Source organism: Carcharodon carcharias, chromosome 33 (assembly GCF_017639515.1).
Source record: "Carcharodon carcharias isolate sCarCar2 chromosome 33, sCarCar2.pri, whole genome shotgun sequence".
NCBI lineage: Eukaryota > Metazoa > Chordata > Chondrichthyes > Lamniformes > Lamnidae > Carcharodon > Carcharodon carcharias.
Window position 1 is genome coordinate 4,465,567 of NC_054499.1, and position 20,100 is coordinate 4,485,666.

The following is a 20,100-nucleotide window of genomic DNA, read 5'->3' on the forward strand; positions in this document are numbered from 1 at the left end:
ATGCTACCTTCAAAAACAGTTCCTCTGACATGTCCTCCTTCCTGAACCGAGGTTTTCCACCCACGGTCGTTGACAGGGCCCTCAACCGTGTCCGGCCCATCTCCCGCGCATCCGCCCTCACGCCTTCTCCTCCCTCCCAGAAACATGATAGGGTCCCCCTTGTCCTCACTTATCACCCCACCAGCCTCCGCATTCAAAGGATCATCCTCCGCCATTTCCGCCAACTCCAGCATGATGCCACCACCAAACACATCTTCCCTTCACCCCCCCTATCGGCATTCTGTAGGGATCGCTCCCTCCGGGACACCCTGGTCCACTCCTCCATCACCCCCTACTCCTCAACCCCCTCCTATGGCACCACCCCATGCCCACCAAGAGATGCAACACCTGCCCCTTCACTTCCTCTCTCCTCACCGTCCAAGGACCCAAACACTCCTTTCAAATGAAGCAGCATTTCACTTGCATTTCCCCCAACTTAGTCTACTGCATTCGTTGCTCCCAATGTGGTCTCCTCTACATTGGAGAGACCAAACCTAAACTGGGCGACCGCTTTGCAGAACACCTGCGGTCTGTCCGCAAGAATGACCCAAACCTCCCTGTTGCTTGCCATTTTAACACTCCACCCTGCTCTCTTGCCCACATGTCTGTCCTTGGCTTGCTGCATTGTTCCAGTGAAGCCCAACGCAAACTGGAGGAACAACACCTTAACTTCCGACTAGGCACTTTACAGCCTTCCGGACTGAATATTGAATTCAACAACTTTAGGTCGTGAGCTCCCTCCCCCATCCCCACCCCCTTTCTGTTTCCCCCTTCCTTTTTTTTTTCTCCAATAAATTATAAAGTTTTTCCTTTTCCCACCTATTCCCATTATTTTTGAAAAAAAATAAAAATTTTTTTAAAAAAATTTAAAAAAAATCTTTTATGCTCTCCCCACCCCCACTAGAGCTATACCTTGAGTGCCCTATCATCCATTCTTAATTAGCACATTCGTTTAGATAATATCACCAACTATAACACCTATGTGTTCTTTTGTACTATTGTTGACATCTTTTGATGATCTGGTGCTGTTGTTGTCTGGCGCACTGACCTCTACCTCACGGAGGCTGAGCGTCAACTCGCAGACACTTCCTCCTACCTCTCCCTGGACCATGACCCCACCAGTGAACATCAAGCCATTGTTTCCAGGACTGTCACTGACCTCATCTCCTCTGGGGATCTCCCTCCCACAGCTTCCAACCTGATAGTCGCCCAACCTCGGACGGCCCGCTTCTATCTCCTACCCAAAATCCACAAACAGAACTGCCCCGGTAGACCGATCGTCTCAGCTTGCTCCTGCCCCACAGAACTCATTTCTCGTTATCTTGACTCCCTTCTCTCTCCCCTTGTTCAGTCCCTTCCCACCTACATCCGTGATTCCTCTGACACCTTACGTCACATCAACAATTTCCGGTTCCCTGGCCCCAACCGCTTCCTCTTCACCATGGACGTCCAATCCCTCTACACCTCCATCCCCCACCAGGATGGTCTGAGAGCCCTTAGCTTCTTCCTCGAACAGAGGCCCGAACAATCCCCATCCACCACTACTCTCCTCCGTCTGGCTGAACTTGTTCTTACACTGAACAATTTCTCCTTCAACTCCTCTCACTTCCTCCAAATAAAAGGTGTGGCTATGGGTACCCGCATGGGCCCCAGCTATGCCTGTCTCTTTATGGGGTATGTGGAACATTCCTTGTTCCAGTCCTACTCCGGCCCCCTTCCACAACTCTTTCCCCGGCACATCGATGATTACTTCGGTGCCGCTTCATGCTCTCGTCGGGACTTGGAAAAATTTATTAATTTTGCTTCCAATCTCCACCCCTCCATCATTTTCACGTGGTCCATCTCTGACACTTCCCTTCCCTTCCTTGACCCCTCTGTCTCAATTTCTGGTGATAGACTGTCCACCAATATCCATTACAAACCCACCGACTCCCACAGCTATCTCGACTACAGCTCCTCACACCCCGCTTCCTGTAAGGACTCCATCCCATTCTCTCAGTTCCTTTGCCTCCGTCGCATCTGTTCCGATGATGCTACCTTCAAAAACAGTTCCTCTGACATGTCCTCCTTCTTCCTTAACCGAGGTTTTCCACCCACGGTCGTTGACAGGGCCCTCAACCGTGTCCGGCCCATCTCCCACGCATCCGCCCTCACGCCTTCTCCTCCCTCCCAGAAACATGATAGGGTCCCCCTTGTCCTCACTTATCACCCCACCAGCCTCCGCATTCAAAGGATCATCCTCCGCCATTTCCGCCAACTCCAGCATGATGCCACCACCAAACACATCTTCCCTTCACCCCCCCATCGGCATTCCGTAGGAATTGCTCCCTCCGGGACACCCTGGTCCACTCCTCCATCACCCCCTACTCCTCAACCCCCTCCTATGGCACAACCCCATGCCCACGCAAAAGATGTAATACCTGCCCCTTCACTTCCTCTCTCCTCACCATCCAAGGACCCAAACACTCCTTTCAAGTGAAGCAGCATTTCCCCCAACTTAGACTACTGCATTCGTTGCTCCCAATGTGGTCTCCTCTACATTGGAGAGACCAAACCTAAACTGGGCGACCGCTTTGCAGAACACCTGCGGTCTGTCCGCAAGAATGACCCAAACCTCCCTGTCGCTTGCCATTTTAACACTCCACCCTGCTCTCTTGCCCACATGTCTGTCCTTGGCTTGCTGCATTGTTCCAGTGAAGCCCAACGCAAACTGGAGGAACAACACCTCATCTTCCGACTAGGCACTTTACAGCCATCCGGACTGAATATTGAATTCAACAACTTTAGGTCATGAGCTCCCTCCCCCATCCCCTTTCTGTTTCCCCCTGCCTTTTCTTTTTTTTTCAATAAATTATATAGATTTTCCTTTTCCCACCTATTTCCATTATAAAAAGAGAAAAAGAAAAAAAAATATTTATTTATTTTTTTACATCTTTTATGCTCTCCCCACCCCCACTAGAGCTATACCTTGAGTGCCCTACCATCCATTCTTAATTAGCACATTCGTTTAGATAATATCACCAACTTTAACTTTAACACCTATGTGTTCTTTTGTTTTATTGTTGTTGACATCTTTTGATGATCTGCTTCTATCACTGTTTGTTTGTCCCTACAACCACACCAACCCCCTCCACTTCTCTCTCTCTCTCCGCCCCCCACATACACACCTTAAACCAGCTTATATTTCAACTCTTTCTTGGACTTGAACTCAAGTTCTGTTGAAGGGTCATGAGGACTCGAAACGTCAACTCTTTTCTTCTCCGCCGATGCTGCCAGACCTGCTGAGTTTTTCCAGGTAATTCTGTTTTTGCTTCTATCACTGCTTGTTTGTCCCTACAACCACACCCCTACTCCACTTCTCTCTCCGCCCCCCACACACACACCTTAAACCAGCTTATATTTCAACTCTTTCTTGTAAATTTGTCAAGTTCTGTCAAAGGGTCATGAGGACTCGAAACGTCAACTCTTTTCTTCTCCGCCGATGCTGCCAGACCTGCTTAGTTTTTCCAGGTAATTCTGTTTTTGCTTCTATCACTGCTTGTTTGTCCCTACAACCACACCCCTACTCCACTTTTCTCTCCGCCCCCCACACACACACCTTAACCCAGCTTATATTTCAACTCTTTCTTGTAAATTTGTCAAGTTCTGTCAAAGGGTCATGAGGACTCGAAACGTCAACTCTTTTCTTCTCCGCCGATGCTGCCAGACCTGCTTAGTTTTTCCAGGTAATTCTGTTTTTGTTTTTGTTTCCGACGTTCAGTGGTCTGTTGGATTTTTATTATACTTTGTTGTAGCGGTTTGATACCACTTAGTAGTTTGCTAGGCCATTTCAGAGGGATTTCAGAGGGCAGTTAAGAGTCAACCACATTGCTGTGGGTCTGGAGTCACATGTGGACCAGATGAGGTAAGGACAGCATATTTCTTTCTCTAGAGGATATTAGCGAACCAGATGGGTCTTTACAACAATCTGGTAGCTTCATGGTCATGGTTACTGGAGGCTAGATTTTTATTCTAGATTTATTCAAACCACGGAAAAGAAAGCGTGTTTGGGAAATTACTGGAAATTTGTTTTTACACTAGTAAGACAGGTGTAAAACCAGCTGTTCGAAGAGAGAGTGAGGCGGAACACCATGGAAGATGTCAATGGATTATTCACCACTCAAAGCAGTTTATAAAACACTGGTTAGGCCTCAGCTGGAGCACTGCATTCAGTTTAGAGCATCAGGCTTCAGAAAGAAGTCATGGCCTTTGAGAAGGGGCAGAAGAGAATTACTAGAATGGTTCCAGGAATGAGGAACTTCAGTGATGTAGGCAGATTGGAGAAGCTGGGGGCTTCCCCTTAAAGCAAGGAAGGTTAAAAGGAGATTGAATAGAGGTGTTCAAAATCAGGAAGGGTATTGATAGGGTAAGGATAACTTGCACCAGTGGCAGATTTAAAGCGATTGGTTAAAAAAAGATTAGAGCAGACAAGAAACTTTTTTAAAAATATAAACACGAGTTATAGCATGGAATGCGCTGCCTGAAAGGATAATGGAATCTGATTGTGCATCAACTTCCAGAAGAGAATTGGATAAATATTTGAAGGGGAAATATTTACAGGGTTATGGGGAAAAGGGGAGGAGGTGGATTAACTGGACAGCTTTACTAAAGAGCTGGCACAGGCCTGGTGGGCTGAATGGCCTCCTTCTGTACGTAATCATTGTATGATTCCATAAACAATCTATACTTCTAATAACAACGTGAGAATCTCTATGTAAAGTGTGTTGTAATGTTTGTTTTAAGAAAAACCATAGCCAGAAAAATCATGAATTGTGGCTGACTTTCCTCCGATTAACCTAGTAAAGCGAATACCCTGTGACAGTAGCCACTTTATAATGAATACAGCCTTCTTGTCCCTCACCTCTCCATATATCCGGAATGTGCATGTGACCTCGTCCAGTTCAATTGCTGTCACCCCAGGAACCTTTCTGGCCTGCTGAATGTTGGCGCCATGTGTTCCAATTGCAAGACCCATCAAATCCTCACGGACACTGAACTCCTCTTGAAACGCAGCCGCCAGCTGCTTGGTGGTCTGTGGGGTTCATCAGAGGCAGGGTGAAAGAGAGGGAGAGGAAAAAACACTTCAATCAACTGATTGCTCCTGTGCTACACCACGCTGTTTGAATTCAGAACTCAAAGACAGCAAACTGAAACGCATCAGCCTCAACTTCGATATATCTTTGGTCTTTCTCCTTCCACTGCTTCCTCTGCCCACAAGTTGCGTCTCTAAATATGTGGGTGATCCCATGCTTGCCCAAACTACATTCCAGAGCCCCATAAACAGCCCTCAAATCCTGGCAAACAAACACTGAGCCCAGGCAACTTGAGACCTGTGTGCACGCATGAGTACGCCCTGCTTGAATTTTGAGCCTGGTAAATCAGGAAAAGGGCCTTTTTTTTTAATATCAGTATGTTTGTCTGATTGGAGGATAAAGCCTTAATCAGAACATTGGGAGCTTTTAGTACCAGTGGCTTTAGGCGCTCAGGAATTAATGGGAGCAGGGATTCAGACTTGTCTGGGCTTTTCCCCCAACTGCACCTCTAAGGTACATTTTGACAGAACCAACATTAAGATAAACTCGGGTCATCACCCTCACACTACATTTAGCTACAATAAGTCTGAACTCAAGACTCACTGGCTGATAGGGTGTCATTCATTCCTGAAAAAGGCATTGATGGATCCTTTACCATGGATTGCTGCACTGTTTATTATACACAGTTCACCTTGACCTAAAACACTTATGTCTCACCTCGCAGTCTGTCAAGGGGATGATGGGAACACAAATTCTGCAGACTGCCTATAAATGGAGCAACAAGTTGGTACTTTTCACCTTTAGAACCAAGGGGGGAATCCAATCCTGACTGTTGGGGTGAAGCTTTCTATGTGATAGCTGTGAGGATCCAACGTGAACGGTTCAGATTCTCTTCAATTAGGCAGGGACTCAGCACTAAATTGTTGCTTCAACTTACAGGGATTTTAAAATAAATATTTGTTCTTGGGGTGCGGGTGACACTGGCAAAGCTAGTATTCAATGTCAAGAGTAACAATGTAGTGGGGGATGGAGGTCACACACCATTTTCCTTCCCTGAAGTACATTAGTTAAGACTTGGGCTCACCCGAAACCCTGTTGCTGTATCCTAACACACCAAGTCCTGTTCACCCATTACCAACCCTTGCTGACCTACAGTGCCTGGATCTTCAAATTCTCACTCCTTCCATGGCATTACGCCATTCTACCTCTAACCTTTTCCAACCCTACAACATCTCCGCTCCCCCAATTCTGTCCTTTTGTGCATCCCCCATTTTAATCGCTTCACCATTAATGGCCATACCTTCAGGTGGCTGGGTCCTAAGCTCTGGAATTCCATCCCTAAACCTCTCCACTTCTCTAAGTCACTTCTTAAAACCTACCACTTCAAACACATTTTTGGTCACGTGTCCCAATATCCCCTTATACAGTTTGGTGTTGAGCGTTGTCTGGTAAGGCCAGGATAAAACATTGAGGATATGTCAAATGCATCACGTAAATGCAAGTTGTTTTTGTACTTTCCCAACAATAGTTTTTTTTTTTTGCACTTGCCCATGTTTAATTTCAGTGGTATACTTTGCAAGGACGGACACAATATCCGGGTACCATAACCACTCAGGCTAATGTTTGTAACCTCAAACCCCTGCAGCCAGCCTTGCTCACCTCGAGGTGTTTCGTAGCCTCCTCGTTTCTGGACATCAGCATCAGTTTGGTGCGAATACTGCGGAAATGCATGTCACTCAGCAAGCCCGCACGTTTCACGGTTGACTCATTAATGGACTGTAACAGATATAAGAACTTTTATTACTCTCAAACCCTTTGCAATTTAAAAAAAAATCAAACACACGCACACTGTTCTTGCACATCCGTTTCCCTCTATTTGAGGGTATGAAGCTTGAGGTTTAAGAACCTGAGTGGCTCAAAGCTCAGCTTCCATCACACCTTTTGTCATTTAAGTTCCCCCAGCCTTGACCCAGCACAGACATACCCCTTTGTTCTTTCCTCCATATCCACTACTTTTTTTTTCCCCACCGTCTGCACTTGTTTAAAACTTGTTAAATTCCACACCCACTTCTGGTGAAAGATCCTCAAGCTGAAACATTAACTATTTTTCTCTCTCCACAGATCCTGCCTGACCCATTGAGTATTTAAAGCATTTTTATCTCTGATCCCCATTTTGTACAACCTACTCTGGTTAAGAGGAGCGGCAGGACATCTATAACAAGGACACTGCTGCTTTATAACACAACATTAGGAGGTGGGTGGTCTGTTTAGCATCTTTAATCAAATACATTTAGTCCCCATTTTAAGTTGCCTCAGCCAGTATCACCCTGCTTTAACATCACGGATATGAGGCCAGTACATGCACTTAGCGCTGGATTTCCACTTTAGTGTTGTTTCACACTGGGGCCAACGCAGCACTGACCCGATTGTCACCATTTTTAAGCAGCCTCTCTAGTTCGCCGCTCCCCACCCCCATCCTCCACCTTACAGCCTCACTCACTCCCTCCCTCCGGCAAGGTCAAAGTGGATCAGGGGGTGATAAGTAGAGAGTTAACATATTGCTTTTATATTTTAAAATTTATTTTACTTGAAAAGTTATTTTGTTTACAACTACAGGAGTTTAAGAATGTACAATATTTCAAATTTCAGAGTAATGATGTTTTAATGCTTTTTTGACAGAAAAGGTCCTACAGAACCTGGCTACATTGGATGTAATGGGAAAACCTGATCTCACTTCAAGTTGCTTCCCTTAAACTTGCACTTTTTAGGAATGCAACTACAATGTTACGCAAGGAATTACTGTAAGTCCTTCTTGCACGCACCACCAAACCTCCCCATACCCAAACCAACAGTATAGCCAACGCTGAAACTTTAACGTTGTAAACATTCAGACACTTGAAGATAGGCCATGCTACAGTATCTTCCACATTTGTACCTATAAAAAGGCACATGGGGTTCAAATCCCATCAAGGCAGCTCACAAATTCAAATTTAAATTTAATTAATGAATACATCTGCAATAAAAAGTTAGCCTCTGTAATGGTTGTTGTGAAAACCCATCTGGTTCACTAACGCCCTTTAGGGAAGGGAATCGGCTGCCCTTACCTGCTCTGGCCTACATGCAACTCCAGACCCACAACAATGTAGGTTAACTGCCCTCTGAAATAGATTAGCAAGCTGCTCAATTAAGGGCAGTTAGGGATAGGTAACAAGTGCTGGTTTTACCAGCTGTGCCCATATTGCATGAACGAATACAAGGCCCAGAACAGGCACCATTACAAATCACAACACTAAGCCAACAGTTAACAAGTCTTTGGTGAATGGATGGGTAAGACCCTCAAAAAAATGATAAACAGATTCCAAGCCAAATGGTGAGGTATGAAACTAGCCTTAAATCCTCTTGATAGTTACTTTATTTACAGAATGCAGCGTTACATAGGCCTGCCTTTTACCTAACAACCCAGTTTTCCAGGAGTCCTCCTTGATGTGTTCAAGATACTTAATCAATACCCTCCACCTTAACATAATATTGACAAGAATGAGGGATACATCATTTAGTAAAGTAAATGCCTTTCTTCATTCCAAATCCTCAGTTGCAGAAGAGGTTTGCACTTGGTAAAAATGGAATTTAGCCTGCACTTTTCCACCTGTGATGTTATTTTCAATAATCTCTTCCATCCACTCCTGAAGGGATTGATTTTCATTTATTGAAACAGTATGAAGGGTACTGGTTGCCCTCAAGCACTTCACCAGGCCAGCATTTTTGTGGCTCGTCACCCATTGCCCTCGAGAAGGTGGTGAGCTGCCTTCTTAGTCCCTGTGGTGTAGGTGCACCTATACTGCTGTTAGGGAGTTCCAGGATTTTGACCCAGCGACAGCAAAGGAACAGCGCTATAGTTCCAAGTCACGCTGGCAGGGGGTTTGGAAGAATAACTTCACCAAAGTTACTCATTCAGCTGTGACCTGCAACATGGCAAGCTATTCAACTGTGAGGGGCACCACAGCTGAGCCTTTCCCTGTTCTCAGCGTATGCCTAACCACAAGTAGTGTTGCAGCACAGGAGGTGGACCTTGGCTAATTTCCCCTAAAACAGGGTCCCTGGAATTAATTCAGCATGGAGGGAGGGATCGAATTAAGGCCCAGTCTGGCCTCTGCTGCTCAGTGGATCAACTCTAAAGATGATGCAAAAAGCACAAGGGACCCCTCGTTTAAACAGCACCCAGCGTAACGTGGACTGGACAAAGAAACCATCATCCAGAGCGAGTACCAGGGCCGAGGAAGGATTCAAAATTCTCAAAGCAAGGCAGGTGCTGAAGAAGCTGGCCAAGCAGTGTGCACGATGTAATGAGTGCTATTCTTACCAGGAGGACCAGCTCGCCGCTGCTGCTGTTGTACACGATGGAGTGCGCTCCAACAGCTTTTTTGAAGTCCTTGTGAGCGTTTTCGTTTGCACAGCTGCAGAAAGGAAGCATATTATTTATTGGTTTTTGGGGGGGGTGGGTGAGGAAAAGAGAGCAAAGAAAGAATAAGCTTAATGTACAGGAAAAGACTCCTATCCCTACAGCATCTTTCACAACCTCAGGACATCCAAAAGCCCCTTCTAGCCAATGAAGTGATTTTTGAAGTGTGGTCACTGCTGTAGTGTAAGAAACACAGCAGTCAATTTGCACGCAGCAAGGTCCCACAAACAGCAACGTGATAATGAACAGATCATCTATTTTTGTCCTGTTGCTTCAGGGATACTATTGGCCAGGACACTGGGAGAACTCCCCTACTCTCCTTTTAAACAGTGGCCATGGGATCTTTAACAGTCCAGCAAGAGGGGTAGACAGTGCTCTCATCTCACCCAAAAAAAAAAAAAACCACTTCCTCAGTACTGCACTACAGCAAGAGCCTACATTTTATGCACAAGACTCTGGAGGCAAATGCAATGTTGGCATTTATTTTGAGGACTAGAATATAAAAGTAGGGATGTGCTGCTGAGGCTTTATAAAGGCCCTGGTCAGACCATATTTAGAATATTGTGAGCAATTCTGGGCCCCGTATCTCAGGAAGGATGTGCTGGCCCTGGAGAGGATCCAGAGGAGGTTCACGAGAACGATCGCAGGAATGAAAGGCTTAACGTATGAGGAACGTTTGAGGACTCTGGGTTTATACTCGATGGAGTTTAGAAGGATGAGGGGAGATCTGATTGAAACTTACAGAATATTGAGAGGGCTGGATAGAGTGGACGTGGGGAAGATGTTTCCATTAGTAGGAGAGGCTAGGACCTGAGGGCACAGCCTCAGAGTAAAGGGAAGAACTTTTAGAACAGAGATGAGGAGAAACTTCTTTAGCCAGAGAGTGGTGAATCTATGGAATTCATTGCCACAGAAGGCTGTGGAGGCCAGGTCATTGAGTGTATTTAAAACCGAGATAGATAGGGGATCAAAGGTTACGGGGAGAAGGCAGGAGAATGGGGTTGAGAAACTTATCAGCCCTGATTGAATGGCGGAGCAGACTCGATGGGCCAAATGGCCTAATTTCTGCTCCTATGTCTTATGCAGCAGGGATTGAACACACAACCTTCTAACTCAGAGGGGAGAACGTTACCAACTGAGCCGTGCCTACCTCATATCACAGGCCGGTGGGAGGAGCATGAGGCTGAAAACTGCACCATGGCATCAGGGAATGTGACACAACGGCCCAGAGGGCAAGCAAATGATACATTTCCCGACAAATAATTCCCATACATCACCACACCCGTAATGTTTGTAATTCAAAATGTAGCACAGAACACCGGTTAAGCGAGTAGAACACAAGTGTGCCGGATGGAGAAATGAGAGGTCATACACTTTGGATCTGAGAGAAACATATTGGCGAGACATCAGGAGCTGTGGAGAGGCAAAAGGAATTTAGGTGTCCAAACACACAAACCACTGAAAGCCAGTGGACATGTTCAAAAATAAATCCAAAGGCTAATGGAATGTCAGCCTTTGTCTCAATGTGGGGGCAGACTGAAATACAAAGGGGAGGAAGTGATGCTTCGGTTGTATAGAGCATTGGTCAGACCCCATTGGGGGTAACTGCATTCAGTTCTGGGCACCACAACCCAGGAAGGAGGGGGTGCAGTGCAGATTCACCAGAATGATACTGGGACTAAAAGGGTTAAGCTGGGGACAGATTGCACTGACTAGGCTGGTATTTCCTCAAGCATGGAAGATTAAGGGGCGAGGCAAATCGATGCACTTAAGAGTGGGGAGAGCCCAGGACAAAGGGGCATAACCTTAAAATTAGAGCCAGGCCGTTCAGGGGTGATGCATGAAAAGGAGATGGGAACATACTCGTCCAAAAAATCATTGCGGCTGGGAGTCAATAAAAAATTTCAAACCTGAGATTGATGGATTTTTGTTGGCTAAGGAGATTAAGGGTTATGGAGTTCAGGAACAATGCATATTGCCTACCACTCGCCCAATCCAAAGGCAAACATCACCACATAGGTCCCCAACCCAAAACACAATTACCCTGCTAAGCTAAAGACTACATACATAAAAATGATAACAATCCTATCCCACCCCACTGACATAGCACTGTTTGGTAACGTTCTGGTTCCATAGATTAAAATCATACAATGCAAGCTTCAGACCCATTGTTCTGTGCAGTCAGATGTCACTTGTTTTTGGCATCTGAATATCACATATTATTCTGGTGTCTTGCAGAAATTATTGGAACCTGATGGATATTTCGAAAGCGGTAAACAATTAGGATTGTCTGGCTTGGGAGCAAAGACTTCAAACAAGACTCACGCTTCTTTGAGGTCCTCTGGCACTGGGATGGCGTGTTTGTGGAACATGGCCTTGGTGGCTGTCTTGTTGGGATTGACAGGACGAAGCCTCTCCATAGTGACAATTTCATTGTACGTGGCATCGCAGGCAGCATATTCTATCACGTAAAACTGAAACAATAAAAACAGCAATCCTTACTCAGACTCACTTTACAATCTAGGACGTAAGGTTATCTCACATTATCCCTACTCTGAACACCCAGTGTTTAAGCAATCCTCCAAACTGCCCATGCCAGATAGCAAAACACAATGCAGCCTGGAGATGATGGCTTCTCTACATTAAAAGCACTACACAAATTCAAGGTTTTGGATACATACATTCTCTCCCCTCCCATTTAGTCTGTATTATACATAATGACCATGTTAATTGTATATAATCAAACACAAATGATACACAAGTAGAAGGCTTCAATTGAAGTTTCACTTGAGCGGATATAAAGAGGCACTTAACTGACACCATGGTGTGATTGGGTTAGGAGGTATATGCCTGTAATGTTTCACCTTGTAAATAAATGTAAGACTAAGCAAAGGTTGGCGGTATCCGTCCTTCACTGACTGGCTTTCCGGAATAGAACAGACAAAACCAAGAGGTTATGGTTTTGGAAACCCCTTAAAGACATTACTTTGCACACAGAGGATTTGCCATCCATCCCAAGCTTCGTAATTGCAATTACTTGGGAATACTAGGACTTGCATAGAAGGTTCAGCGCAGAAACGAACTGGTTTACACAGGTGTTTTTACGCCACACGATCCAATTCCCGCCCTACTTCATCCAAGTCCAATCTTTGCAACCTATTCCATTCTCCCACATGTACTTATCTAGCCTCCCCTTAAACGCATCTCACATTCCTGAGGGAGAAGAGCACAGAATAGGCAGGTAGGATTATTCACTCCAAATGTCCATGTCACGCAGGACAGAGGGTAGTCCGGCATCAGAATGACAAGAATGGCCCGACGATTCAGCATTTGGGAATGACTTGGAACGGGAGTTCAGATTTCTGAAAACACTGGGGTCAGTTCTAGAGAGAACTGGCCTGTATGAAGTACACTCTTAATGGTTTTTTAAGAACGATATCATATTCAAGAAACCTGTTCGCAGCCCAAAGGCTGGGTTGCAGTGTGGCTTGCATTAAAAACATTTATATAAAATAATCAGATTAAAAACGTGCAAACGTAACAATCATATATGTAACAAAAACAGACAAATTCAACAGGTAATAGGGAATGGTGAATGGGACATTAAAGGAAGGACAACGTGGAATAAAAATTACAAACCAAAATACTCCATTCCTATATTACAAGGACTGAAATGCATAGATTTAATTGTTTAAGTACCTCTGAGGGCCTGAACCAGTAAGAAATAGGGTTACGTCGGTACCTTTCTGTTGAATTTAGCCAAAACAGAATTGCCTTGATTGCTCTCGGTGCGGCGGTGGCAAATAAAATGAACCAGTTAAAGGTACCAACTCCTTTGCAGGGGGTGGGGGATCATTTAATAGCACCAACAGAGAAATGGATTAGACAAGGACAGAATTTGGAACTAAACATTCTTGATGATAAAATATTTAGAATGGATAGAGTAGAAATAAAAAAAGACATAAAAGAAATAAAAAAGGTGGTGACCAAATAAATTTCACCTTAGACTCTATACAAACGCTGAAGCCTCCGATATGATGGGCAGGAAGTGGATGCTCATTTGGATGAGAGTCATCAGCCACATTGGATCAGGCATCGCCGCAAGTGGCCACAAAGCACACCAGAATTATTTGAAACACTGAAGAATTGATATAAATAAGGGTCCTACATTTGTTTGATTTTGGTAATCTGCTGGAATTTAGCATTTATATGCCTAACTTCTGTTTTTACAAAAACATCATGTCAGTAGCTAATGGATTTTTTTTTGTCTACAAGCTCCTTATTGTTCCCTTTAGTCTGGCTCTTAATCACAAAAGCAGCTACAACAAATACTTACATCTCCCTTCATCATCCGGACCCTTGCCATCCACCATCCACAGGGTTCATGTTCGTTGGCTCTGGAGTATACCTGGAACATTACAGTGATCACAGACAGTGATTTTGTACAATTTTGCTTCAATGAACATCCATTTAGCCCAGTCTCATTTTTAAAATTGGACGTGTCCTCACATAAGAAATTAAAGCTTAGAATAAAACAGGAGACCGTTTGGTCCATCACACTTGTGCCAGCTCTGAAAGATTCACCAACGATACCTTTGATTTTGGTTATCACCTGTAAATTTGCACCAAGCCCTCAAGGTTGACATGCAAAATTTTGCTATGCACAGGTAGTGTGTGTGGGATGAGGCCAAGGGAACAGCATCTGTCACACCTCGTGTGCATGTCAGGAAGCAGTGCCACCAGGGCAGCAGTAAATGAATGTAAAAGTAGCCAGTATTACACTGTAGCATCATACAAAAACACAAGAAACAAGAGTAGTAGAAGACTACATAGCCCATCGAGTCCGCTCCACCATTCAATGTGATCGTGGCTGATCTTGTGTTTCACAACTCCACTTTCCTGCCCGCTTCTCATATCCCTTGATTCCCTGAGAGATCAAAAGTCTGTCTATCCCAGCTTTAAACGCCTTCAACGATGGAGCACCTACAACCCTCTGGGGTAGAGAATTCCAAAGATTCACAACGCTTTGAGTGAAGTAATTTCTCCTCATCTCGGTCCTAAACGATCGACCCCTTATCCTGAGAAGTATTTTAGATTCCCCGACCAGCAGAAACAATCTCTCAGCATCCACTCTGTCAAACCCCTTCAGAATCTTGCAGGTTTCAATGAGATCACCTTTCATTCTTCCAAACTCCAGGAGAATATAGGCCCAATTTATTCTGCCCATCATAGAACATTTCCCCTCTTCCCAGGAATCTTCACTGAACTGCCTCCAAAGTGAGGATATCCTTTCTTAAATGGGGAGACCAAAACTGTACACAGTACACCAGATGTGGTCTCATCAAAACCCTATACAATTGTAGCAGGACTTCTTTATTCCTGTACTCCAATCCCCTTGCAATAGAGCATGCTAGTGTTCCCCAGTCAGGATGATGCCTGTGTTTATGGCTCTGTCACTAACAGGGGACATTACCAGCAAAATGGAGATTCCAACATCCTATCTACAGAAGTAACAAAGCTAATGAACAGGTACAAAACCTAATGGGATACTGGCCTTTATCTCCAAGGAACTGGATTAACAAGGGGTGGAAATGTTACGGCGGTATAAAAGCTCAGGTCAGGCAGCATCTGGAGTAGCTGTGTTCAGTTCTGAGCATTGCACTCCAGAAGGAGATACTGGCCTTGGAGGGGTTGAAGTGCAGATTCACCAGAACGATATCACTAGAATGATACCAGGGCTAAAGTGGTTAAATTATGAGCACAGGTTACTCAGGCTAGGTTGTATTCCCTCAAGTGAAGATTAAGGGGTGATCTAATGGAGATATTTAATGTGATTGAAGGATTCATTAGATTAAATAAAGAGAAACAGTTTCCTCTGGTGGGGAAGAGTCCAGAAAAGGAGGATGGGGGAAGAACTTTTAAATTGGAGCCCGGCCATTCAGGGGGTGATGTCTGGAAGAACTTCTTCACACAAAGGGGAGTGGAAATCTGGAAAACTCTTCCCACTAAATGCAGAGAGTCAACTATAAAATTCAAACAGGGATTGATAGATTTTTTGTTGGGTAAGAGTATAATGGCTTACAAATCTAAGGTGGGTAGATGGAGTTAAGATACAGATCAGCCGTGAGCTAACAGAACCTTAATTACTACAGAGAATCAAAGTCCCTTTCGAAGTCCAGCAAGATCATTGCAGTCACCACAAGCAAGGTGTTCTGCTTTTGGAGTGGGGGAGGGCTGGAGCAGGGACTGGCCAAGGGGGTGATCAGAAGATCTACCAAAGACAACATAATCGCTGAGTAGTAGCAATTAAAAAATAGCTACAAGTGTCTTACCTCAACTTCATCCCCTTCACTGATCTCTTTGTTGAAATCTGCAGGAGGCGGCAAGCGCACATCATTGAAGGGAAGCTGTCGCTCAGGTTGCCAGCTGCGGATAAAGAGTGAGTCAAAAGATCAGGATGATTGTAGTTCAGGAGTTTGGAACATGGTCTGGAAGCAAAACATTCCTTTCCCCTTCCCTCAAGGAGATGGAGAACGCAACATTGTTCATCACTTATGCCCCGTCAGGGTCTGCTTAAACCATGGTGGTCCTACTTGAACGCCATGAGAATCGTTTGCAATGGAACAGCTTTTTAAGCCACTTCCCAAGACGTGTCAACTCGAGATACAAGGCTGCAGTCGTACACAAGCTAAAGCAAAAACAAAAATGCTGGATAAACTCAGCAGGTCTGGCAGCATCTGTGGAGAGAAAGACAGAGTTAACGTTGAGAGTCTGCATGACTCTTCTTCAGAGCTCTGAAGAGTTATACAGACTCGAAACGTTAACTCTTTGTCTTTCTCCCCACAGATGCTGTCAGACCTGCTGAGTTTTTCCAGCATTTTGTTTTTGTTTCAGATTTCCAGCATTCGCAGTATTTTGCCTTTAACTACAGACTAAAGCAATGTGGGTTCCTCTAATAAAGGAAGTGTTATTAATATGATGGCATTTCTTAAAGACCTGAGTTTTGAGCTCCTACCTCTAACCTAGTTCTGCCTCTACATGACAACGATCAAGTCCTCTTTCACTATATAGACCTCAATCAAATCACCCACGCCTACTCTTCTCTGCAGTATACACAGTTCTTTTGAGTCTATATGGGTAACTTATGGCGTTTTCAGCTGAGAATTAACCTTAGGACTCGACTCTGTGACCTTTCTAAATCCCCAATACCCTGCACTGCCAGACCATCAAAATTGAATTGTAACTGAAGGCTCCACCGTGGTCTTGTTCAAGGACAAGATGGTACTTTTCCCTGTATGGTTTAGCATTAAATCTGCCCACATACATAATATTTAAAATTAAACATCATTTGCCAAACACAGCAAGATCTGCCTGCTGTGGTCAAGCACCCTCCACAATTCCAAACTTCACACGCTATTTGGGATTGTTCATCAACTTGTGGGTCATTCCCACGCCACCTACTTTAGGCCTTTCATGAAAATGGTAAATAGCAACCGTCTTAACACTGATCCCTGGGTTACACCACTGTTAACCAGTCTCCAAGCAGAACCAGAACTTCTAACTTTGTCTCCCGGCTTTCAGCTGGTTCTTAGTCCACCAGAGAGGATTACCACTAATTCTACAATATTCAATCTGGTCGAGAATCCAGAGTATCTTAACAAAAGCTTTCCAAAAGTCCAGGCAGACAATATCCGCCTGGGTACACTCGTCCGTGATTAACCTGAAGTATTCAAACAATTCAAACAGATTAGTAAAGGTCTTTCCCCTTTGTAAGACATTCCTGACTTGACCTTATGAAAAATTGGAGCTTTTTGGGTAAAATCTGCCATCATGGAAACAACTCTGCCGGCAGAAATGACCTTCAGAATACTGCAGGGTGTTCAATGGTCATTGAACACCACTAAATCCTTTCCCTAGACAATGCCAACTCAAGACAAAATGCCTCAAGAGCAGCTAGAATGGGAAAAGGCAAGTAAATACTTCACAACCTTTTAAAACAACAAGGTCAGGAAGACTGTCCAGTTGGTCAGTGCTCATCAATCAGGATTCCTATTCCAGTTCTTACACCCAGGCAATTTGGGTGTTCATGTCAGCCAGGAGCACAAGTGCTAAACAGACATGAAGCACAGTAGCCTGACCTTTGGAACTGGCACCGAGCATACAGTACAGAGGGGAAAACAATCACATCTCAGATCAAGAGTCCGTGCACACTGGCTTTAATCCGACAGCAAATTCATGGCCCTCTGGGTCTGCAATGCTACCTGTTCACGATAGTCAAATCCTTATAATCGAGGAGAGTAGGCAGGAGTAACCAGTGTGAGGGAAAGCACATGAGAGTCTAGAATCATACAGCCTAGGAGGCCATTTGGCCCATCCTAGCTGTGCTGGCTGTGAACCAGTTCTTCAATTAGCCCCCAGTCTTTCCTCATAGCTCTGCAATTTTCTCCTCTACCCTCATTCAAGGATTTGACTAAATTTTGGATTACCTCTCCCAATATCTCCTCCTTTGATTCAGTTCTTCCCAAAATTCCAGTTCCCCTTTTGAAAATTCCTATCGAATCTGCTTCCACCACTCTTTCAGGCAGCACCTTCCAGATCTCAACTGGCTGTGTAAAACAAACCTCATCTCCCCCTCTGGTTCTTTTGCCAATTCTCTTCAATCTGTGTCCGTCTGGTTACCGACCCTCCTGCCACTAGGTACACTTTCTCCTCACAGGTGAGGTTTTGAAAAGCCACCAACCATTTTCACAATTAGACTGATAAAAGGTACGTGTAGCTGCTGCAGTCTGACCACTGTCATAGCAACTACCCTGTGCTGCTATAAAACCTTTGTGACTCTGAGCCCAGGACAAAAGGCAGTGGAAGTACTTCAAAAGGAATATTTCTTTCATCATCAAGGTATCAAGGGTTTGCACTGGAGGGATAAATAAAGAGAACACATCACATGTGGCTGGTTAACCAAAGTGGATACTGTAAGAAAGGGTTGCTTGCTCACTTGGTTGTTTAAAGGGGGAACTGCGTTCCAGTGAGTTGCCTCGTAAAGCAGTTAGAGTGAATACTGTATGTAAAAGCACCTGCCAACCCCCATATCAACATCATTGGCAATCCCTGTGCATGCCCCTATCACCCTGAAGACAGAGTGAAAGAAACTTTTTATTCCAACCGTGATGCAGCTCTCACAGCTGTACTATCACAATCTGAGATCACACCCTGCAGTGATTTCAATGCTAGGGTGGGGAAACAGTTCTGCACAGAGTTGGGATTGGACTTCCCGTGCTTTCCCAACAATGCACACTTCCCTACCTTGTGCCAAACACCATCTTGTGTTCACTAACACCCTTTCCCACCAAAAAAAGCTTCAGGACATCCAGGCAACGTCCAAGATCAAAGCACTGGGACTTAATAGACTATGATAGTTAGGACCAGGGACCAAAAGCAAATACACACATTCCATGACCACCAGCTCATTTGCTTGTTATTGGCACTTGGTGAGAAAGGGACTTAGAGCCGTGACAGGTACAGAGAAGGCTCGTGGTCTCCAGCTTGTCAAATACTAAAGCTCGAGGAATCTCAAGAGCAAATCAGTCAGAAACCACAGGAACAGACAGTCGCACCAACAAACAATGTCCAAGATGACTGACAATAATTCAAATCTACCATTCATACATGCCAAGAAATTCTCGAACACACCACTAAAAGACACCAAGATTGGTTTGTGAGCGATACTGGAATAGACAACTCACTGATTGTAAAAAGAACATTCCAAACCTGGCAACAGGATCCAAATTGAACAGAAAAGCAGCTTGTGCGCCAGACACCCTATATCCAACATAATGAAGCTTTGATACAAAACGACCAATCTCAAACTGCGCCTGGGAGAACAGAGACACTGGCAGCTGGGCAATAGAACCCAGTATTTTGGGATAATTCCATAGTACACCCTCTCCTCTTTAAAGGAGATGAATTACCAATTCTTTCATACTCACATCATGTGGCCTTCACTGCGCATCCACCTATTGGCTTTATCCTAAAAGGACTTTCATTGAAGTCAAGGTCCAGCTGTCCTCAGTAACTTGACCCGCCAAGAGTTTGAGTCATTGGCAGTGGGTCCCACATATACATGAGTATTGGACAAAACCTTTGATGGCTGCCAAACAATACCAATGCTTTAAAAGTCAATATTGTTGATCGCATTTAACAGGGAAAAGGGAGGCAGATACTAACAAAGTGATTCATTGCACCAAGGATTGAGGGCCACTGGAGAATTACAATGGAGCCTCCTCCAGGACCCATGGGAGAAAGGAGTGTAAAAAGGAAGTGCGGGTTAAACTCAGATCACATGATTATCCAGGGAACGGAGAGTCCCAGCTCCACACACCGAGCTACGCTAGCAGCTAATTTGATGGGACAACAGGTGTGATTTGGCCATGTCACCAACTGTCCTTCAACTTCTTAAAAATAACTAAACTCCTCCGCATCACTAAAAGGCTTTTTTTTATGCCATCCGTCTGTCTACATTTGTCAGAGAAA

The 20,100-nt window shown here is 44.6% G+C and overlaps 1 protein-coding gene across 2 annotated transcripts in view; it reads right to left on the minus strand.

The window, feature by feature from the left end:
* Nucleotides 1–20,100, minus strand: part of LOC121272353 (fragile X mental retardation syndrome-related protein 1-like) — a 78,278-nt gene that overhangs the window by 17,453 nt on the left and 40,725 nt on the right. For both annotated transcript variants that reach the window (XM_041178993.1, XM_041178992.1), the window contains exons 3-8: nt 15,903–15,996; nt 13,907–13,978; nt 11,896–12,044; nt 9,472–9,565; nt 6,771–6,887; nt 4,940–5,110 (exon numbers count right to left, since the gene is read on the minus strand). In XM_041178993.1, coding sequence (XP_041034927.1) covers nt 4,940–5,110; nt 6,771–6,887; nt 9,472–9,565; nt 11,896–12,044; nt 13,907–13,978; nt 15,903–15,996 — 697 coding nt within the window. The remainder of the gene's footprint in view (nt 1–4,939; nt 5,111–6,770; nt 6,888–9,471; nt 9,566–11,895; nt 12,045–13,906; nt 13,979–15,902; nt 15,997–20,100) is intronic.